Source organism: Accipiter gentilis, chromosome Z, assembly GCF_929443795.1.
Source record: "Accipiter gentilis chromosome Z, bAccGen1.1, whole genome shotgun sequence".
NCBI classification, from domain to species: Eukaryota; Metazoa; Chordata; class Aves; order Accipitriformes; family Accipitridae; genus Astur; species Astur gentilis.
In genome coordinates, this window is record NC_064919.1 from 46966206 (window position 1) to 46990523 (window position 24318).

At 34.4% G+C, this 24318-nt stretch overlaps 1 protein-coding gene across 4 annotated transcripts in view; it reads right to left on the minus strand.

The window, feature by feature from the left end:
* Nucleotides 1–24318, minus strand: part of VPS13A (vacuolar protein sorting 13 homolog A) — a 109255-nt gene that overhangs the window by 37455 nt on the left and 47482 nt on the right. For all 4 annotated transcript variants that reach the window (XM_049796058.1, XM_049796057.1, XM_049796056.1 and 1 more), the window contains exons 30-50: nt 22496–22612; nt 22303–22406; nt 21704–21871; nt 20750–21057; nt 19863–20010; nt 18894–19044; nt 17894–18018; nt 16850–17019; nt 16028–16248; nt 14579–14811; nt 12040–12132; nt 11163–11519; nt 10312–10413; nt 8824–8982; nt 8439–8700; nt 7358–7518; nt 6090–6193; nt 4535–4832; nt 2941–3336; nt 2012–2116; nt 1768–1914 (exon numbers count right to left, since the gene is read on the minus strand). In XM_049796058.1, coding sequence (XP_049652015.1) covers nt 1768–1914; nt 2012–2116; nt 2941–3336; nt 4535–4832; nt 6090–6193; nt 7358–7518; nt 8439–8700; nt 8824–8982; nt 10312–10413; nt 11163–11519; nt 12040–12132; nt 14579–14811; nt 16028–16248; nt 16850–17019; nt 17894–18018; nt 18894–19044; nt 19863–20010; nt 20750–21057; nt 21704–21871; nt 22303–22406; nt 22496–22612 — 3929 coding nt within the window. The remainder of the gene's footprint in view (nt 1–1767; nt 1915–2011; nt 2117–2940; nt 3337–4534; nt 4833–6089; nt 6194–7357; nt 7519–8438; nt 8701–8823; nt 8983–10311; nt 10414–11162; nt 11520–12039; nt 12133–14578; nt 14812–16027; nt 16249–16849; nt 17020–17893; nt 18019–18893; nt 19045–19862; nt 20011–20749; nt 21058–21703; nt 21872–22302; nt 22407–22495; nt 22613–24318) is intronic.

Below are 24318 nucleotides of genomic sequence, written 5' to 3' on the forward strand. Positions count from 1 at the left end.
TGACCTCTATTACTCCATTTGATAAACTGCCATATCTAACCTTTCAAAAAATATTAGGAGTGATCCTAAAATCTACAAAGCCCTCCTTTGATACTTGACAACAGAAAGGAGACTAAGATCAATTAATACAATTATGAAAAACCAGAGAAACGATGACACTTGTGGGACAAGCTAGAAAATTCTGTAAACATATCAGTAAAACAGCAAACACAGGAAAACCACAGATTATATACGTGGCAATGTGTTTGAACTTTCAAAACTATTGCCTTTGAATATTTTTTGCAGAAAATTTCAAAAGTTCCTGTAAAATAATTCAATTTATTCTAATAACAACTCTATTTCAAATATAAACCACAAGACACCGATAAGTAATAAAATCTGACTATATTTTCTCAGAGTAAAAAGTCAGATATGAAGTAGCCCATGCCACTACACATGAACCTTTGTCATTTCAGAGCTTTATCAACAAAGTAACTGAGGAATCATGCATGTAAGGAACCCAAAAACTATGTTGAGTCAAGCAAAAGTTTGGGGCAGAGGAACATAAGAATATTAGGAAATAGAACAAATGTGTAGGCTTATGACTAATAGCCTATTCTTGAGTAAAAGCAAAGAAACATTTTTGAAAACAACATGGGAAGCTGAACTGACATAAACACTTAAAGATCTAAACATCAATGTGTACACTTAACAAAAATCACAACGGAACAATGACAACAAGAAGCACGCAAAGTAGTATCAATTCCAGAAATTGAAACAATGATATTTAAATGGTATTTCTCGCCCATAATCATTAAAGATAAAATGCTTACTTAAGGCACATGTGTGGGAGGTACCAAAAATGTAACAAAAAGATCTGGTTACAAATCTGATTTAAAATATTCTTTTAACTTTGGTATTTTAGTTTGCAAGCATTTTTGGTAACCATTTGGAGTATCCACAACACTAAAGAAAAGCAAGAGGGCCTCCAACTGCACTATTTGTTAGGCTAAACTCTGTCTGGTTTGGATATGCTCTCTTCAAGACTCATTGGAAGGGAAGGAGGGAGATTTCACTCTTCCCAGAAGGCAGTATGGATCACTTTCAGCTTTCGCAGGCATCCAGCACTACCCCAAACAGACATTTCTTTTCCTACATGTCCTGAAGGAAGGCATGATGGCCTCAAAACACATACAAAACATAATTGAGGGGTACTGCAGTGCAAACAGCCAAGATGCACACCCAATCTGCAACAGTCTGGACCTCTGCATCATAGACAAAAGCCCAAAAGCCATTTCCACACCGCTTGCCCTGGGGGCCAGTGATCCCTCTCTAGAAATGATGCATTCATTAAGCACTAAAAAACAGCTGTGAGACTAGTCTCAGAAGAACAGTTTGAAGCTATCTGAACTGATCCACATGAGGGATTTTCTTCCTATATGAAAGTGGCATGACATGTACCAGCTCAGCCAAAACACTGTCAGACTCCACTGCAAAAACTGAACAGAAGTTTCAGTGCCACTGCAGAGAGAGATAATATAGTAACAGTACAGGTCTATTTCTGATGCAGGTAACAGAGAAAACATTCTAATTACAACGTAAACCAGCTTCACAATAAGTCCTAAAGCACCACTGAGAAAAGGTAACAGGATGCAAGCACAATATATTCAGATGCTGTCATTGAACACTATGCATGGCTCATATTTTCCATCAATGAGTGTTCAAACCATTCTGGGTTTTTTTCCCCCTTAGAGAAATGACTCAGAACGGCTTCCTTTATAAGTTTACCTGTTGCAAAACAATAGGAATCCACTTTTCCTTGCCTTCTTCAGCTACTTCCAAAGTGTATTTGCTTCTATTTGAGATCATAAAAAATGGAGTGAAAGTTACAATTCTAGTAATATTAAAACTGCTGTTGTTTATGGTGACACCGACCTGTGAATAGAAAGACATTGTTAGAAGTATGTTGTTCTTTTCTTACCTCATTTATATCTCCTGAAAGTAATGAATTTGAAAGATAGTTTTAACTCACTTGATACTCCTTTTTATGACTCTTGCATTTCACAGAACCATGACTTCCAACAGTGTCCAGTGAAAATGGATCGGACAGTTCACTATCAGTTACCATAAGTTGCACCTGTGAAGAAGCACCCTAAATTAACTTTCAATTTACAGACACTGACAACATTTAAATCATATATAAAGTATGCATATATATATATAAATACAAGTGTATACTGGAAATGCTGGTTTGTCTATTAAAAGGTCAAGACACAACAATTGCCAGTATCTTCTCACGAAGATATTTTCTACCACCCTTAGCTATAAGCTATGTGGAATAAGCATTATAAGTGTAAGATACTCCAGAGGAAGCAACCACATAAGGATCCTTTCCAAAACTTATCACAATTAACATCTCAAAGGCAAATCAACACAGTCTTGTGATCTCTCTCATATCTTTCACCCATCAGTAATATTCAGCGTTAAAAAACTCACATGGCAGACTCAATTGGTAAACTGCATCTTAACCTTAGCTTACTACAAGCTCAGACGCAACCTACCAACCACCACTGCAAGCATTCATTTTTCAAGTAGCATCAATTTTAAGTACCACAGTTTACACTTCTTACAAAACTTCTAGGTCTTACTTGAAATAAGGACCTTTATTGATGCAGTTTAAATGGGATAAAGGAAATTCTTTTATTTAGGAACCATTTCTCAATGAATTTTATTCCTCTCAAAGATCTCTTTCTTAAAAACACCTTTGATAATGTAAATTTCCCACCTCAAGCATATCTGACACTACACTTATTTAAAATATTGTCTTTAGACAGAGATATTGTAGGTTGCATGCCCTTTTCAGAGCATAGTGTAGTGCAGGTAACCTTCTAAGTGTAAAAAATACTTTCATACAACAACACTGGGGACTGTGGAGCTGTCAGGTTTTACAAGATATAATACCTTGTTATTCTGAAGGAAGTTTTTGGGCTGGAAAGAAAAAAGGAGCGGCCTTTTGTAATCTGGAGGATGCTTGCGGTGAATACCATCAGCTTTGTATTGCAACATTCGACCAGTTTTATTTACCATCCAGTACGGACTGTGAATTGCTATAACCATCTGCCCAGTTGTGTAGGTGACGTGGACAGCAATATCCAGCTCAGTCTTATCCAACTCCGTGATGCAGTAAAACGTTGTGAAGCTGATATCGGGTAGATTGCTTTTTATATGGTACTCACTTTTCCAATTTTGATCAAGATAGTTAAGCAACTGTAAATCTAGTTTTGTTTGATCCAAGACTGCATTATGAATCTGGGCTGAACATCCTTCTTGTAGAGTGTCATACTTGTTCCCATTTCCCTTAAAAAAATCCAAACAGTGTACATTTGCATAAGTCACACTTAAAATTCATATCAACTTTTCTTTTCTAGCTAGCTGTGAAAATTAAGATACTTACAAATTATTTAGGCATAAATTTTAAATGCTTATTATGCTATTTAGCTATGTTACATTCTTAAACATCTACCTTAACACAACATTTTGCAGAAAAACACTTGTCATTGTCATCTTTATTTAACACCAAAAAAAAAAAATCTGTCACCAAATTCAAATACATAAACATGCTTAAGTGGCAGATTTCCTCAACTCAGTATTTCTTTCACTAAGTTTAAATTTATAAGACACAAGCAGAAAAAATCCTGTTCCTTCCATACATTTGGTAGAGGCCACAGTCTCTAGCTCTAGTAATTGTGTATTTGCAACAAAATTTCATCATTCAATTCTACTATTCGAGTCCAAATACTAAATACTAAGACCATTTGAAAAAAAGTTTCAGTGTCTCCCATCTATATTTCTATTATCTTATGTCTACATCAGTAAGCAGTGGGACACAACCATAGCAGATCCACAGAATGAAACATTTAGTGTTGAGGAACCAATGTCCACAGTGTACATGTTTTAGGTGTTTTACTTGAGACTGGCTCTCATCTGGCACTGGAATGAATGACTATTAACAGTCAAAGCGCACCTAATTGTTTAATTTCATGTGAAAAGAATATAAAGTCTGGCACTAGGCTGCAATTCAAACCAAAACCTGGCAAAAAGGCAGGTCTGTGAGAAGTCACTAAAAGCATGCTACTGCTACAAGTCAGTGACCGTGACAGCACATAAAATGCTACCGCAGGCTGACCCACTTATGTCACTTGAGGCAGTCATAATTCACAGGAAAAACTACACTGCAGTTAGGCTTAAGTTGCACTTGAGCACCAGCAAGTGAATCTCTCACAGGGCTAAACGTGCATAGTGTAGGTTTTACTTTGCATATATATCTAAAGTGTAACTTATTGCTAATGATTAATACCACCACTTTTCACATTCTGGTACTGTTTCATTTCTATACATGCAGACTTGCCTTTACAAGATCTGTAAACTTGCTTCACAGATACTTTAACAGAAGTCTTTCTTCTAATATTCATTTATAAACATATTTCAATCAGCTGCTCAGCTTTCATACCATAGGTGGGAATCATCACAAATAATACAAACATTAAAGTATTACCTCTACAGAGTAAGTGATTTGATAAGGAAGCAGATTGCGGAGAAGAACAGAAGGCCATAAATGAACAACATATGGAAAATCCCATTGATCTTCTGCACATAATGGAGATGTCAACATGTCTTTTACAGGAACAATATTGATAATAAGTGAGTAGTTAGTTGACCTCGCAGACTGGCATTTCCTTTGTAATAAACCGTCAACATTTTTCATAATTTCATCAAATGTAATTCCTTCACACATATCATATTCTCCATCCACTCTATTTTCATTGGCTAGCGGTTGCAAACTTAGTATGGATCTGTAAATGAAAACTTTTTTTAAACATTCAGTATGAGTTTGAATTTTCAATTATGAAAAAGTACTATGCAACACTAACATTCTAGGATTATTTGGATTTTGGAAGATTTCTGACAGTAATTCATTGCCTGTCTTTATCTTGCTTAAAGGAGGAAGCAAAAGGTGGTCTGGATCCCAAAAGTTAAGTGAATTATACCAGTCAGAGTTTTTTGTTCCATACCTGCACATATTTCCCTTGCAAAGAAGTGACTGTTGGAGATTCTTATGAAGAGGCTACTGAATTCCCTTAAAAGTGCTGCTATATTCCTGTTCCAAGCAAAAGGTCTGGATAAACGATTCACTCCTATGACACATCTGCAGAAAGTGCCCTTCTTTCCAGTCCCATAAAGCATCAAGTTTATGCTTTTACACACAGGGCTTTTGTAAGGCAACTGCTTTAATCCAATCAGCTGCTCCTTGACTGAAGATTTTTGTTAGTAAACATTTCCTGCCTAGTGGAACTCACCCATGTATCTGTGCAATGAATCAGAATGTCACTAAACTTCATTAAATAAAATACAGATAGTTAGAAACATTAATGAACTTACATTATCTACAGTGAAGTGTAACTTGTTTAAGGAAAAGATACACAGCTGTCATCTTAAATAAAAGGTGGAGAGTGTTTGGGGGAAAACAGAAGGAAAAAGCCTGTCATAATAAAAAATCATCAAAGCAAACTTATCTGTCTGAAAGTTGGGGACAGTTCAGCTAAACTATGTGTACAAACTCATTGCAGTTTTAAGTGGGTATTGGCTTGAAGGTGCTAATAGCATAGCTATGCTGGAAGACAAGTCTTTATAAGGTTTGAGAGTCTTTTTCTACATCTGTGAGAGAGTTTAAGTGTATTAGTTTCAATTTTTTATTTCAGAATCACAAAACATCAAAAGCCCTTTTTAAGAAAAAAAGTCTGTACTGTGCAGATAACAATCACTGTGTTCCAGAAGTACCTGGGCTTGGATCCTTAAAGTAACTTAGCTAATTTAAGTTGTTCAGTAAAATGGATTTCAAAAGATTTCCAATTCAAGAATCAAATAGTATTGTGTTTAACTCAAGACTAGATGCTCTGAGAAGATCCTACCCAGCAATGATAGCACAGTATTAATTGCATTATGAGGTAGCAGAGAGAACAATTAAATTTTTTTTCTGCATAATTGTATGGATACAATAATCAACAATGTATAAACATATTCCATGATAAAAGAATAATGCAACGAAGTACCTGTAAGAGGACAATGGTATGTTGAATTCATTTTCTGGTGAAGCAGTCCCTAAACATCTTCCTTCCTCAAAAATATTTAATGGGATTGAAAAATGGTTCCTTATCTATGTGAAATAAAAATCCAGCAACATACATTAGGAAAAAATGGACAGATAAAGTGTTTTGAATCTAACAGAGCACAGAGTGAGAACTTTCTCATTTTTCATCTTACCCATTTACCATTCAAGGTCAGGTATTTCAAAAGACTTGTCTCTAACATCAGCAAATCTCCTTAAATTATTTGGTTGTGCAGATTAATGTTATATTTTAATTATGAAATTAATACATTAGTTGTAAAATTCTTTTCAAGGAGAAACATAAAGCTCTGTAAAACCAAAGACAAGTAAATCTGAACTAAATAATAACTTTCCAAAGAAATTTCTCCTAAAAATATAGCACATACAAGGCTGCGTGGGTCAAAATCCATATGGAAAAAAACACAAGGGAAGTCAAATACTTATTTAAGGTTAAACCATCAATACCCATTATAATTTGGGTCATATATAGTTCTCTTGTTCTTTGCAAACATTTTTTTATTTATTTCAGGGTTAATTTAATGGTATTATTAGCTCTGGAAAAAAAAAAATTAGTTTAGGGAAGAATAAAACAGTAAATCTGATTATTAATCAAGTCGTAAACCACTCTGGGCAAAAGCAGCAAGTGAAATGTAACAGGGACATTATCACTATCAAACACTAATATCTGGACCATCCCGGTACTTGTAAACCATATAATGTCTATCAAAAATACTATTCAATCAAAAAAGATACATGCTCAAAGGGCTCACTCTTCAGCTGACCTGGTACTAAATTTGAAATTCATGTGTTAATGGTACAGGATGAAAAAAAGAAATAATCCAACAGAAGGATAACCTTGCAGAACCAAGGTAAGGTTAAGAGAGGTTTGATCACTTCACACAAAGCACTTAGTTCAACAAGACTGAAATTAGAGCTAGCATTAGAAAACAGTACTGATGAATGACCCCGATCTAAAATCTGGTCCATTTCTACCTCCACCCCGCCCACTGTCTTTGCCACTTTGAAAAATCCTTTTATTCTTGAAAATCTCTTTTAAACTACCTTCTAATAAACAACAGCAAAGTTACGTGAATTGTTCAGATAATTTTTTTAAAATATGTTTTTTAAAATATTTATATAAAGACTATAGATTCATTTTCATTCATTAAAAAGTTTAAGTAATAATGAAATTATAATGTATGGAAATATAACCTGAATAGGAGAACGTATAGTTATCATCTTGCTTCCTTCAACAGTATCAATCTGGCAGACAATGGACCTTTCAACACCTGATTCCTCATGTCTCACTCTGTAAATACATCGACCCACTTTTGTCAATGGAATCTTTTCCACAGTAGAATGATTATGTGGACCTAGAATTTACAAGATGAGAAAAGAAAGACTCAAAAGGAGCACGAAAATATTATTTGAAAGACAGAAATATGCATTCAATAGAATTTCCTGTATTATTCAATCTATTAAAAAAAAATTAAAGCAGATGAAAAAGTACAATCACCACTTTTAACATGCCAATCTTGCACTGTTACTAAAGAAACAGCAAAGATTCTTTTATCACCACAGGAAAAAGAGTCCATCACTCTAATTAAGTAGGGTTTGCAACTGCAAATAGAGAAATGTTTACAAGATGTAATGGCTTATTAACGTACAGCTCAAATGGCTGTAATGGCTTAAAGTACAGCTCACAAATATTGTGAAAACAATTCAACTAATAAATCATAGGGTCAAGACCATTTTGAAAAATTGGTTTTGAAAAACTGTCCATTGTTGCAATAAATCAACTTAAGTTGTTAACACATACTCCATTAAAAAAGAGCTAAATTTTACATTTAGCTTTAACTGTGCTTTACTTCAAATTATTTAAAACAATCTTCTTTTAAAAACATTCCCCTTTAGAGTAACTTCTATGAACACACATACATATAGGTCTCAATTCTACAAGAAAAAAATTATTTTGGGCAGCTTAATTCTGCATTAACATGTGAATACAAACAAAAATATTTGATTGCAGTAAAATTATGAAATAAAAATTAGTTACCTAAATAATATATCACATTAGAAAATTTATGCTACAAAAATTAACAAGCATGATACATGTAACTTTTAGCTGCAAAGAAGAAAGCGGGATTTCAAATACTGCCATGCATCTTGAATCCAAAGAAACACTCCTTTCATGTTATGTAGTCCCCCAATACTTACTGACCTGTACAAGGTGCAGTATTATGCATCATGTAGTATTTACAAAAACAGAAGACGTATGAACTCTGGAACTTACAGATCTGAATGTAAAACCTCTTGCTACTCAGAGTTGTCATTGCTGTGAACTGGTCACTCTCATTTTTTGTTCTGACAAATTCCATATTTAAATTCTCTCCATCTCTTAAATGAAATATTTTTTCTCCACATTCAACATTAAGGACACTAAAGGAATCACTAGGCGAGACAGTGATGGGAAGTCCTAAAGAATTTATTATTACAAACGGTGCTCGGTCTTTCTTGAAGATGTCTGAAGTTTGACTAGCAGCTTCAGCAAACGCCTAGAAAGCAAAGTATAGATACAAAAGTATAGATACATGTACTGAATAAGACTTCATCAAGACTGTATGTGCAAACATTCATTTAATAATTCCGACACTGCATAGTTAAGTAATCTTTCTTACCGTGCCCAAGTTACTCAGCATTTGTAGCCCACATTTGGATAGTGTAATGTTCAGCTGGTCTTTTGAGGAAACATTTATTACTGTTTTATATTCTGGAACTTTGTAGTTTTCTTCTTCCGCATCTGATTCAACCAACGCTTTTTTAGCCTTCTTCTTCATCTGAAAGGAGATTTTGAAAGAAGTCTTATCTGACCACTCCTTCTGTAGAAGCAAGTTTCACCTAAAGAGTCTTTTTCTCTCCCTTTCCTGCTTCTACATCCTGCCATGGTTTTTCTTTTTTTGTTCATGTTTTAAGTCTCAAATAAATACAAAAGAGGGAGAGAATAATGAAGGCAAGAGGCAAAAGTTATTTTTCAGAATTCAATGAAATTCTAGCAACAGTAGCTAAATTTATGATTATTCAAAAATAAAGAACATACCCAGTAAATGCTGTGTGAAAACATTCATCTTAACATATCTAATAACACTGTGTAATAACTATTACATACAATTGATTTCCTGTCTTAAAACAGTAACTCCAAGTTTAGTCTTTTTATGTTTCCAAACCAAATATTTATTTTGTATGTTCTCATTTGTTTGAAGGAAAGAAATAAAAATCACATGGATTACATTTTCCTGGCCTTCGATATTTCTGGAAATTATGTATTTCCAAATGTTATATGTCAAATCTGGGCAAGAAGATATGAGGTTTGACTCACTATCTTCTACCTCCCTCCTGCATTAGGTCTCATATCCTTCTGGAAAATTCTTAGGAATATTTTTAATAGCAATTTCTTAATTGCAATATCAAAGTCCATAATTTTTACCCTTCTGAGGCCATTACTGTAGAAAGTTGTTTAATCTAATTGAACAACAGTTCTAGGAAAAGGGTGGTTCATCCATTCTGAGCAACCTCTCAGGCTAAAAATACTTGAAAGGTTTTGGAAAAAATTAGAAAACAATGTAATAAAACAGTTAAGACATAAGGAGAGAAAAAAGAACTATCGCCCTTCCTCAGATAAATGCTTATCTACTTTGAGACCAATCTAGACTATTTCCTTAAGAAAGATGGAACCGGACTGGTAAGAGCACTATTCCCACAGTGCACTTTGTGCTGGTCAGTAACAGGTATCAGTTTTCCCAGTACATTTCTACTAGATACTACTGTGGAACAGGATAACTGGTCTTCTATCTTTCCAAAGTCACTGAATCCATCATTAGCATATGACCTAACTTTAGAGAAACTGATATAAAGTCATTATGATTATCTGGTGCAACTCTAATCAAATCTTCTTGCCACCTGAAAGCCAATAGTACTTAACAGACCTGTGAGTCTGGATCTTCACTTGTGCAAGAGCTGGTTTCATTCACTAATTGGGGAAAAAAGTCTCAGTAACAAACAAGAAGGTACAAAATCGTTAGAGTAGTCTCAGCAATGAAAGGTGCAGAGCCTTTGTTTCTTCTAGTGTATTGAAATGAAAGATCTGAGTTTAGCTTTGGAAAATATACCTTGATTTCAAGAATCCACGGTTTAAAAAAATCAGTCTTCTCAACTTCTAGTGGTTCAAGCAAAGGTTCCCACACCCCAAACATCTCATTAAAATAGTGTACCTATCAAAATGCAGAAGTCAATTAGGAAATTACATACAACTGTTAAATCAATGAAAGCTCTATACTTAAAATTCAATTTACATTTATATTAATTACTTAGTAACATAAAAGTTTTATAATCAGATTGAGCTTTCAGCTCCCACCATAAGATGAAGCAAGTGCACTAGAGAAATAAATGAGGCAGCTAAGTCTCTACCACAAAGATGCACTTCCAAGTAAGTGGTATAAGGTGTGTGTATAAGGTGTGTCACTTAAAATTTTGGATTAAACTGTAGGCACTCGAAGTTTAAACCATTATAAATAAGGAAAAATCTATCTACAGCAACTACTGAATTTTAAGTCACTAATTTCCAAATATGAGCCAGTTTGGATGTTTTATGTACAATACTGGTACAACATAGTATTTTACAGAAATGACTATATTATTCTACTGTAATCTTAAATTAAGATTGTCAAAGAGTTTTACCCAGTCGCTACTCCAAAATTTAATATTGATGCAACAGGTCTTTGTGAACTTGTATAAAGTATAATGTGAGTTTGTATGACACCAATTACTGCTGCTAATACATTACATCTAATGCATTAGATTTTCATTTGAACTACTGTAACACCTCATTCCTGTCCTGCTCCCATGATGTGTATCTGCAGGAGTTTAGTCATCAAATATATGGACTGTTTTTCTTTTATTGTCTAACATAACAGGTTTAATATCTTAAGAAAACTTTTCTTTCTTATGTAGGATTCCTCACCTCTAGCTCAAGACGAGAACGTAGGTTGATTAAAGTAGTCCAGTTTTTGACTTCTCCAAGAAATGAGGACTTGGCTAAAAGCATTGGTACAGTTCGGTGCCCAACCCCAGCTTCAAGTGTTAGAAAAACAGAGTCTATATTAATTTTCAATGACTCTCCTGTGGGAATCAGTTCAGCGGTTGGATTTGTATCGTCATTTTCATTTGCCTCTTCAAGAAACCACATTTTTAGATTTTTTATATCTTTCTTATTCCACAAGTCTGGAGGAATTTGACTAATCTCTTCTTCTGTTGTTTCTGCAGTTTGATAAAGGGCTGATGTAATAGTAATTACTGTGTTTATGATTATTGGTGAAACCTACAAATAGGAAGTTGGAATAATTGGAAAAAAGAAGGTAGTACATGAAATAGTCAGCTACTTTCAGACACAAAATTATAATGAAAATGTTACAGTAACAAAACACTTCTGTACTCTACAGGCTCTTAGTTCGAAAACTCATTCCTTTGCACAAGCTACAGTTCAGCCTCCTCAGATTTTCAACTACTGCCTTCCTTCCAGACAGGAGCTTTCTGAACTACATCAACCAATGCTCTATCTGAACACTTCAAAACTTATCTCTGCACACCAGGCCATTTTATAAAACACAGATTCCAAAACCAAATCATTGTGACACAACTGTTAATTTTCAATTTTGTTTTCACATGCTAAACAGATAGGTGACCTGATGAAGAACAGAAATAATTCCCCTCTGCAGTCATTCCTGATTTCTTTTTTTTTTTTTTTTTTTTTTTTTTAAGAAACTTATCCCACAAGCAGTTTCAAAGCCTTCTGAGCAGGAAGTAGTAGAGAACTAAAAACACAATAAAAGTTTACCTACTTTTATTGTTAGAGATTTAATCGTTAGATCAGCTGTCTGTGGATTAGTACCTGACTGTTTCATTTCAAAGAAGAAGTCACAAGGCTGTAATACCTATACAAAAGAGTAAAAACACATGTTAAATAGAGAAAAAAAAATCTTTTAAAAATCCTACACTTTCAAATACTACATATCAAACGTAACAAAAGGAAAAGTTAGCATTATAAGGTTCTTCAAAATTAAGAGCAATCTGAACACAAATAATGTGTTCAAATGTAAAGCAAAAAAACCCAAAACAACCACGTATCAGAACCATCACCTCAGCCATTCTCAATCATTAAAGTTTCAAACGTCAGCTACAGTAAAATGCTTTACACTTCAGTAACCCCATTCTTTAGGTAAAGCCTGCAGATGTCTTCAAATACACTGCATCATCGTGCCTGTGACTTTTGAGGAGAATCAGACTTTTAAGTTAAGGGCAACACAGCCACAACAGTTACAGTTTTCCTGAACAAAAATACCACTGTTTGAATGACAGTCACTCAGTTCCAGCTTTATTTTACAACCAGTCCTTGCATACTCCCACTTGCCAACGCTTACCAAAAACAAATCTAAAGTACACTATAAACAAAATCATAGTGTTATGTGATTAATAAAGCACTTGGATGTAGTTAGACTCTACTGAACCTGTTTTGACAGAAAACTTTGCTCTCCTGTCCCTACCTGAGTAGATAAGTCTTTCAAAAACAGTAGTTTCAGACCATATTGTTTTTGCAATCTTTCCCAATATCTCTGTCCCTATCTGAATCAGATACTGGAGGCATAGAAACGCCCTGAATCAGTTTTACAGTTTTTCCAAATGAGTTTGATCTAACAGATTTTTTTGTCTGTATTATTATTTCATTCTCTGCTGCTCGAATATTTTTTTTTTTCTTCTGTGTTACAGCCAGGAATGAAAAATAACATACTCTTCTTTAGACCAAGGTAATGCGAGAGATGTACAGAACTCATGCTACTCTAAATCCAGAGGCTAGTTTCCCAGCTATCTGGGGAAACCTATTCATCAAGTGGGTGAATTCATCCATCACTAGTGTCCCCAAAGTTTAGGCAATATAAAATCTTCACATCAATATCAGCCTTCAGAAATCTTGTAATCCTCATATAACCTCATATCATACATTTTCTTTCTTGATTAAAGGCAGCCAAGGAATGTCATCTGAAACTATTTCTCTGTTTCCCAGACCAAAATCATATTGTTTACAGAAAACCTGGGTTCAGAAATTTCCTTATGTGCACGTTTTCAAAAGGGGAAGTTATGCTGCTACCTGCAGAGAATGTCTTGGGTTTTGACCTCTACTACTCTCTTGAGAACTTTCTGAATCTTTCAAAGAAGGCACTGTTTTAAGCATCAAAACTAAGGTCCTCCAAAGTTCCTTCCTTCTTCATAGCACAAACATCCCATCAGATACAGGTCTTTTTCTCTGTTTCTACAGTCTGAGATAAGATATTCTGGCACAAGATATTCCTGTAAGAGGGAAAGCTTGGTGTGAAGCCTTCTAATTGCTTTTAACAAAGCTAGCCATATTTGTGCTACATTTGCCAGCTACGGAAATGGAAGTCAAGCAACTTTGCGTTGTGGTGTGGCTATCACTACATCGCTTTCTCAATGACTAGATTGTTAACTGATTAATGCAAAGACTTTGTCTACCCAAGAAGTAAAATGAGCTGCTATGAAAGTATCTGATAAGGAGATGAAGTGGAAGTCCCAGCCCTTTGAGCTTATACCTTTGGTCTTTTCTATGTGGCTCCATAAAGTAAGCAAGCTGAAACACAGAGCTGAAAAGACTCATTTTTCAAAATTCAGTTGTGGTCTGAGGACACAGATAACAGTTGGATATACTGTCAAATTGAATTTTTTTTTCTCTGATACAACAATATCATTACAGAGTTAACTGAGGTATAACCTGCTCTAGAGGCAGAAAAGCTATAAGAATCTCCAGAAGTCCACGCATTCCCACCTGCCCAGTAACTAGCAAGTCTGATTCTGTTGCCAAAATATAAATAGGCAGTTTTAATGTAGTGGATTTATGGACCTTAACACAAAAGAATTTATGAAGAGCATACCATAAGTAAACTATATCATATTACATACTTCCTATTCTGTCTGTGACCCTTTCTTATTCACTTACATAGCTATTTAATGCAAAGTTTCAGACTGAAAGTATCCCAAATTTACTACATTGCATTTGAAATAGTGTACACTCATAACATTCTATTTATTTGGCTTACATGGACTATAAGAGATTACTAACATTTTACTCCTCTGGGCTCTTTATATTAGCTTGTCATACAAAGCAAACCTCAAAGCCACAGATCAAGATGACGCTTTTGGCATATCAAACAAAACAGAATAAAATGAACAAAATAAGTTAGCCCCAGAATTTTACTCCTATGTCTGTAATATACATTCTAATGATGAAAGCTTCAGAAATAACTTGCATTCTAATAGTATAAGTTACATGGCACGTTTTAAATACAAACTGGATGTTTGCAAACTCACCGTAGTAATGTTCCCTTTCCTTTTTTCTGGAAGAAATGGACATGCTTTCATTTGTATCTCTTTCACAGCAGCTGTCATGCTATACCTTTCAGGGCTATTTTTAATGAAGACCTCACACTGTGTTGTAACCACCAATGCAGGAGCATCACTTCTTGTTAAGTCAGCCACAAATACAATCTCTGGATTTTTAACAACAATGTTCATCTCCATTGTAGATACAGGCTGCACAGGTGCTTCAAAAATGTAAATTAAATTAGATGAATTGTTCAAAGATTAAATTGTCATTATTTACATCTCTCTTATAACTTATAGAGAACTTTTAAAGATTTAGTGATAAGACCTAGCATAACTGGTATCAGAAAACCTGTACATGCCTGCAACTGACTTATTTCTAGGCTTTTCACTGGAGATACAAAACCATTAAAGCTCTAATTACTTTCAGACACAACAAAAAAGTCCACAAAGCTTCTTTGTCAAAATGAAAAGGACAACAGTATTATCACCGTTATTACCTCTGACACTAGCAAATATATCAACTTCACTAAATATCTACATCAGTCAGCTATGATAGGGTCTTACGGAAAATGCTGGATAAGTTTTCTGCTCTCTGGAGCAGAAAAACATACATTTTTCCATAGGACAATAATGCAGCATTTACTAGTGCCTGATATTACCATTTGCAGTAGAAATATACTTTCATGTAAGACTTCCTAAGTTGTTTAGATTTTGATCATCTACTAAATAATCACAGCAGGCCTAACTGGGGTGGACACAGCTAAGATATTTAGGGTACAGGAAAACAAAAACAAAAGAAGGGACTTGCTTTGCAGATCTGATGCAAACTACCCAAGGCCTGGAAGCATAAATAGCCCATTTCCTGCTCTTGATGCTCTAATGGACTAATTTCTGATATCAGGTACCGGGTCCTGCACTAGAAAGACCAAATTGGGCATTCAAGCTAAAAGCCTGTTTCCCAATGTAGGGAAAAATCCGCTTCAGTGGACAAGTGACATGACAAGATTTCTAGGCAGCAATATCTGGCAAGCTGAATTCATATTTAAGCATAATATAATATGCTCCATCATTCTCAGGAAGGATGAAAATGATGATGGTGGTAATAATCATTATAAACTTCACTGAGATTGCAAAGATAGCCACTAATCTAGAGAGTGCCAGCTGTAATTGTCCTTTTCCATTTTATTTTAGACATACATTTTTAGGTATTTCCTTTGTCTGGTAAGAAAAAGCTTCATTTGGAAAAAAAGACCAAGGGACATGAACCAATTTCCATGACACAAATAAAGAAACATTAATAGTTAGAATAAGCATTCTATACACACAAACACAGGAAATAGCATGAAAGAAGTATTATAATTTTTAAGATAGTATTATAATGCCAAAATTAAACAGATATTTAAATACAAATTTTTAAATATTTCCAATATATACCTTGCTCCTTTAATGGTAATGACTGTTTGAGATTTCTCTGTGCAGCAGCACTTTCTGCATTAGCCTTTAGGAATATATCTGCAACAGTAAGTAGAAACTCCATGCTTGCACAAAGGTATATCTCTTGAACAATCACATCAAGAACAGTGCCATCTCTCCCCTGCTTATAGCTTATATCCACCATAACTTTCTTTTCAAATCCATGTTTCATTTCCACCATCCTGAAAGACCATTAAGGCAGCATTTAATGAGACAATAAAAAACAGCCACAAATACTGAAAAACACTAGTGATTTTCACTCCAGCTGCAATACATTAACAAGAGTGAATTTTAAAAATGCACCACAAACTTTAAAACACAACCAATAGACACATTAACATGAACTCTATAAAACTTCAAAACTGGACTCCCATACATTGGCAACTAAAGGTCTTCATAATTTTAAAAAGACAAATCATCACAATTCCTTTTTTACATATCAAAAGCATTATACTTTACTGAAGTTTGTTAGTCTTCATGAAAAAAAATAAATCTTAGTCTTACTTAGCCAGCATTTTGTTAAAGCTGAAAGTTAAATTTGCTTCTATATGAATTTATTAATTTCATATTTAAAGTTTGTTTTATTTCATATTTAAAGTTTATTTCTAGCATTTCTCTCAAACAACATGTGGAACAAAAGGCAAGACACACAAGTCTACAGTAACATGTACTTTAAGAACCACCTACACCAAAACAATTGCAGTTTTAACAGAACACTAAAATGGGAACATTTGGAACTTTTTGTCAAACTCCAATAAACAGTAGTTATGTCAAAATACAGACCTTGGTGTAGCCTTCTGGATTGACCGTCTTTTATCATCTAAGGTACAGTTTGCCAGCTTGACTGAAGCATTCATTGAACCATCTGATAACATTTTGACAGCAGCTGACATCAAAACTAACTTAAACTCTGCAAGCTTCAAAAGATCATCTCTCTGATCCAAATTTGTAACCTGTTTGAATCAAATGAAAATATGTTTGTAATTTCCTTATGGGTAATGGAAATAATACACAGGTGTGATACACAGCTTTATTCTAACTCGTAAGATTTCTAATAATAAACCCACTGGTAATTCAAAAGAAAACACAAATCAATAACATACAGAGAAAACTGAAAAAACCCAAAGCTTTACCAGTCTACCAGCTTGCTCAAGCAAGCTTACATTAGTGAGAGGGAGAAACTATGTTTAAAAGAAAGCAGAATTCTCATACACAATTTTGGTTTGTCTGCTGTTTAAAAATACATAGTATATGCAAAGACAACAAATAAGAAATTAAGTTTTATCTCTTATGACTACGTAGTGTTTATCTAGATACTGGAAAATTGTTCAAAATGTAAAACAACAGCCTCAAGTTTACAATAAAAAATTACCAAACTTTTAGTGAGAAATTTGCTGACGAGTTTTGTAAATTTAAACCAAGAAGATTAAAAGTCCATTCATACTGTAATAGCAATTTAAGATCTCTCTCCACAATTTCATTTATATATGTGTGTCCACATATGTGTGTGTGTAACTAAAGAATAGGTTGCATCCTTCTGCATTTTTTTCTTCCCAAACTGTATTTTAAACTAAGATAAGTTTTCAGCAAATTTTTAGTCAGATCACAGAAGACACCACATATCATGTGCTACCACTGATTATTCTTCCTGTAATATCTGCCATGAGATGTAGTTACAATAGCGGTTTATCATTTCCATCATGTTCATTACTACAGCTAGAAATCACTTTCTCTGCTCATAAATTAAACTATTCCCGTTCAGAATTTCCAGGACACTAGGCAACCTTAAAGCTGTTTGTTTCTCTTTGTAACCAAAATTATATTTACCTGTTTTGAATTCGGACTATATAATACTAAAGTCAGAGAGTCGAATCTGAAGTCCAGTTTCAGTGTTGTTTTTATTTTCATAGGTGAATGCAATTCCACCACAGCTGATGTCACAACAGTTACACCTTTCAGAAATTAGAAAAAACACTCAGTATTAAGAAAATTACCTGACAGCAAATAAGGAAAAAAAAAACCAACAAAACCCAAACCCAACATCCTCACTAATGACTATAAAGACAAAAACCACATGTAAATCCATCCACACTTAGGATACATTTATCATGCTCTCTGTAATTACATTCAGCAAAATCACACAATGTTTGAGAACATAGAATACTCTGCTTACATATTCTACATGCAATTTTTACCATCTTTAAGACATAAACGCACAACTTCCCTTAGTGTTATATGGTACTGTGTGCAAGAATGTTACAAAGAATACAATTTTGCTTTCATCCGCATTTGTTCATCTTGACATGTTTTTGCTGTTTTTCACATTTAATAGAAGAGTTCAACAGAAGATTCTTTTCTTAACCTTACTTTCCTTTTTTTAGTGTGTGCTGAACACTTTAGGAATAAACTGAATAGGAACAACTTTTAGGGATGCCATAATTATGACAAGACAAACAGATCTAAAACTGAACAGCAACAGAACCAGCATACACAGGAAAAAGAGTAACACAGCAGCTTTCCAAGTTGGGATGTTACCAAATCCAGCTGACAGACTTTTAGATGCTCACTGCATTATTGCCAGTAGAACAAGACAGTCCTTACATTACAAAACACAACATGCTACAAAACTCACTACAGTGGCCCAGTTGTTCCTATCCATTATCATTATTGTTAGCTATAGCTCAAACCACAATGTCAAGATAACAGAGGCATGCTGTTAAAAAACCCTGCATCTGGCATCCTTTCATAAAGGCAATTCCAACAGAAATAAAAAATTGACAGTAATACCTAAAAATGTCAGGCCACGTGTAATTTTAGAAAACATTACCTGCAGAATGCTGTGAAGTACTATGCATATCACTACAATGGCTAGTCGTATCTTTTGGATCTGGTAAAGAAGTTGATGCACCAGGGCTGCCACCTATATTTTCATTTAGTGTCCTCAGTATTGTGGTAATATCTTCCTGACTGAGAATTAGCTTAAAAAAAAATTATTAAACTCAGAACAACTCAGTTCATGAAACTTATGGTAACTAAAATCTGTTACAAATAAACAGATAAGCAAAGTAATCTCGTCTGAGTCTCTGTTTAGGAGACTAAAGAACCAAGTAAAATGTTTTTCTCAAATCCACACAACCCCTTCCAGTAACTTCGAGAAATCAGAAGTCATTCACACATTATTTTGTTTTAGTCCACAAACTTTCTTTACAAAGCTATAATTTAGAGATTGAATGTTAGAAGTTGTAGACATATAGTTTGACTTAGAGTCATCCAAAATTCTTATCTGCATTTAGTTACAAGGTACTTTACAGTAATGGCTACTAGTTCTATTTCAAAATTTGGTGAATTAGTTTTCCTCATACACGGACAAGCTTTATATTTTTTGATGTTATATTTAAATGAGCACATACACTAACTCATACTCAGGCTTGTCATGGTTATGAATTCAGCAGGCAATAGTGCTGCTAATGAACAGATGGAAAAACCCCAACTTTTTCCAATACTTCTTTGAAAGATACTGACAGGTAAAAGAAGGCTGTAACAGCATGCCCACTTCTAACTAGCAACTGTAATATATAGTACAAAGTCTTCCTGCAGTATCACAGATAAAATACAGAGCTTAGATTAGAACAGAAAGCTATTTACTTTCTTCTTCCTATGAAACAACAAAATCAACACTTACCTGTATGTCTTGAAATCAATACCATAACTAAGGAACTGGGACTTTTACGGACAGAAAAAATAAATCCATCTTCCACGGATATTTTAGCAGCTGCTTTCAGAAATAAATACTTACATTCATAGGCTTGAGTCGGCCAGATATTTCAATATCAGGAACTTCGTTATACCAAGCGGCAGCTAAATTTCGTTCAACAGCTACTTCCAGATTGAGTGGCTGCAGCAACTGTACTTCAGTTTGTAGTGAACCCTGCTCATAGCATGATCTGTGAATAGAAACAAAACACTCCCAACTTGACATGCTTCACTTTAACATTCTAACATACACATTTCTAACTTTTCCTCATCTTTTTGACTAGTACTGTAAAACAGTCTTCATACTACTCCTGGTATCATCTCTAGTTAAAGCCTTACTCCACCAACTAGATGTCTATCTGTCTTGGCAGGGAGGAGACACATCAGGCACATATCAGGCATGCAGCATATGAACTCCTGGCAAGTTAGGATCTCTTACGTGTTCTCCACTGGACAGCAATTCCTCCTTTCTTCAGTACTCTTCAACTGTGCTTGAAAATCCCCTTCCCTTCCCTCTCCCCCTCCCAATCCCCTGCACCAAGGCCCATTTTCAAACGCTTCTTTACAGCTGTCTGACTTGATATCTTTCCTGCTACATGTAGCTCAAAAACCCCATCAAAATAGCCATTTACAAATGGGTATAACCTGTCCCAAAGTAGTGAATGATGTATAAGTCTATTATTCTACAATATTCCCTGAACAAACATTTGCTTCTATTTAAAGATGTGCAGATTGCTACTTCTCCTAAACCATACATTCTTATAGCTTTTACAAAATCTTTATTAATTTGCTGTTATATTTCAAGATAATAGTGTATCCATCATCCACCAACTATTAACTAATTATTTTGATAACAATTTCTCAAAGCTCTCCAACGGAAGTATCCCAAAAGGATTACACAAATTAAAAAATATCTTGACACTACATTACCTGTATAACTTTAGTTCACTCAATTTCACCGTCATAGAATCAACAACAGGTGGGAGATTATACCGTGTTTTTGTTTTAGCGATAAAGAATTGGTTCTTCACAGTGATTAGACCAAGATCAGCCACCAGGACATTAGCAGACATTGCTGACTGTGGAACTATCACAACAGGTGCTTTAATATTGATATCTAGTGCCAAACGGGAACTACGTTCTGCTAGCTCTTTTACACCCGTAGCTGCTTTCTCTGCTGCTTGAACAGTTGCCTCAGTAAGAGCTTCCTTGGCAGCTTGGAAGTTATTTATAAAAGCCTAGGAAAAGAATACAGATCTTGGAAATGTTATTAAGAATTACACTACTTCAAAAACACTAAGAATCATAGGTTTTTAAATAACTTACCATCTTAAGATACTATTTTTGCTATGCATTTTTTCTGAATTCTTTAATAAGATAATCTCCCCCCAAATATGAAGTATGCATATATGTCAAAAATAAATTTCCATACTAAATATTTGGCAAATCAGATGGTAACAGCTATGACCTTGTAACATGACTTGTATGAATTATGTTTTATTTACTCAAATGGAGACCAAGTAGATTTACTTAGCAGAATTTACGGAAAAGGCATTTATTTCCATGGTTTATTACTTATATTTCAGTGTTATAAACAATGAATATCAAAACCAATTAATATCTAAAAGCTGCCACAAGTAATTTAAGGAAAAAAATTACTAACAATAATAGCCAATACTGTTGCTTAGCCACCCACTCCACAGTAACAGATACATGGAGAAGAAAAGTAAATAGCCCAACCACCAATCCCAGTGAAGTTTTTACAATAGTATATAACAGTTCTTACACAAATGGGGACCTCCCCATATGGGATGCTTTATCCTTTTTTAGGTCTGACAATGTTATCTTAATGCTAAGGAATAGTATCTGGAAAATGTAACTTACCAAAATAGATGAAACAAACTTGTTGACAAAAACCACTTGAATACACCCAACAGTTAGGTAAATACGATTGTCAACAACATCCATATTTGTATATGCAATGCCATCTGTAGCATTCACATATGACATCATTCTAAAGTTGAAGACTTCTTTTCCTGTGATGTAAAGAGCCTTAGGAAGAAAAAAGAGTATCTCTGCTGTAAAAAGTTATGCTAGAAAGACTGAATTCCAACACAGAATGTAGTACCTCACACTTCTACGACATTTTTACTTCAAATATCTCAACAATAAATGAAAAATAAAAATCCTTTAAATAGCTGAAAATATTCAGTTGGAAGCTCAACTTGAATAAGTTCATCCATTAAAGTCAACAAAATAAGGAGCATAATGAGCAGCTGGGCATCACAGTTGCACAAAATCAATGCCAGCCTAACAATCACCAGTTCCGGGGCCAAAATCAGTCTGCCTATAGAGAATCATGCTCCCAGCAAATACATAAAATATTATTTAAAAAAACATAGTTAAAGAGTAGAGTCCACAAAGTAAGTTCAATTTAGCGTCTATATTCCATGCAGAAATCAATGATACATGCAAATGCATACCTTTTTATACAATGCCATCTCATCAGAATCCACAATAATTATGTTCTTTAATTTTGCAGTCACTTCTGTTGCTGCTTTCTTCATGATCACTTGGCTATCCAGACCTTAAAAAAAAAAAAAAAAGTCATACAAAATCTACAGACTATTCTGGTTATAAGGTTTTATGCCTTTGTGATTAAAGTTTTGTTCCTACCTTCAATGTGAATTTCAGCTATTCTATGCTTTTTCTCTCTAATAAAGATACGTAAACAGGATAAATCTGCACAGATATTGAGGTCAATAACATCTTCATACTTTGATTTTTTTGATGCTGTAGGAAATAGAAAATAAAAAAAAAATTACAGTTCTTCAGGGAGGAGATGTAATATTTTAGTATCCCTTCCCCAAAGCCTGGTTTGCTCCAAGCCTGCAGCACTGGCAAAATGCACTGCACCCATACAGGCAAGCATGACACAAAGGAATTTTATATACAGGATTATATATATAAGAGTCCTCATGTGCTTCACAAACTGTGAACACCAGTATTTTACTAACTGCAAGAATACATTTAATATACATCTACATAGCACAATGCAAAATTAGAGATAGGTTATTCAGGACTAAGCAGTTTACCTCAACTAGCGGTACCATGATAGCTACATTAATACTCTATCTGGTCTGTTCATTAGTCATCTGCAATGAACAGTCTTGTTTACATAAGGCAGGTGACTTTTTATTAAATGTCCACCACCTGTATTTTCTAAACTTAAGTTTAAAATATGAAAATACCATTAATATAACTAGACACTGAAGAGAAGGGACAGTGGGTATCTTTCAAAATTAGTATGGTCAACCTTAAGACTTACAAAAGATACAAGCACATGTATAGTACCTTTCAGAACAGAGGTGTCCAAATATTTAGTCCATTTTTGGCTTTCCCAAAACTGCATGAGAGTAAAAATATCCTATTTCATGTTAACAGAAATAATCTCCATTCATTTTGAGTAGACATGACTGATGCCACACAACACTCTCTACAGGTATGGTGCTAAATACAGAAGTCAACAGATAGTGGACTCAACCAATAACTTAGTCCATTTTTTCTGAAAGTCAAATCTGAAGTAATGTTATATGCTACTTCAAATGACAAAGAGAAATGTCATATCCTGTGTTCAAGGATTTTGAGTCCTAAATGATAATCTATACACAAAGCTAAAAGCAGCAAAATTAAAAGTAATAAACATTCAATCCATTTTTCCACAGGCTAGCTTTTCAGATGAGATACTACCTTTAATGTTGTGTGTGAGTATGTTATGGCTCTCTCAACCCTCATGATCAAGCTATGGTTCCATAAATACATTGGCTTCAGTCAGATGATTTTATTCTATGTTGCTAATAGAAGACAAGCCACAGTAAATTAACCAATAACTACCCTCAGTCAAAGTTTATTTTGTACAGTTGTATAGGATTGAGGGAGGAGGAGGAAGGAGAATCACCTATGAAGCTTTTCAGCTCTGTAAAGTCTGAATTGTCACATGTTAATACATAAGGAACTAACTTAATCCTTTGTCTCCAAGAACTCTATAAACAGCAAACACTTCACTGTTTGCCTGCATAGCAAAATGGTTCAAAGCTAGAGAAATGCTGAACCTTCTGTCCACAGCTCTCAGTAAGGCAAAGAACAGAACTCTAAGTTAACAGACTATCATAGGTACACAAATGGTATTCATCTAGTGTCCAAGCATGTTCCTGTGTAACTGAAATCAAACAACCACCATGAATAAGAACAATCTCACACAGAAAAAAATCTTTTAAATAATACAGTTAAATGGAAGAAATTTTTTTCACAGAGCAATTATTCTACATTTTACTTCTCAGTTCTATTATGCAATGGAGACCTACAAAACACCTTCAAAGAACAAGCTGAAGAACTAAGCTTCTTAACAATCTGATGGAATAATAAAAAATCATCAGCTGAAAGACAATGCCTGTGTGGCATACTAATACTCTTCGCACATCTCATCATTCATAAGGCAA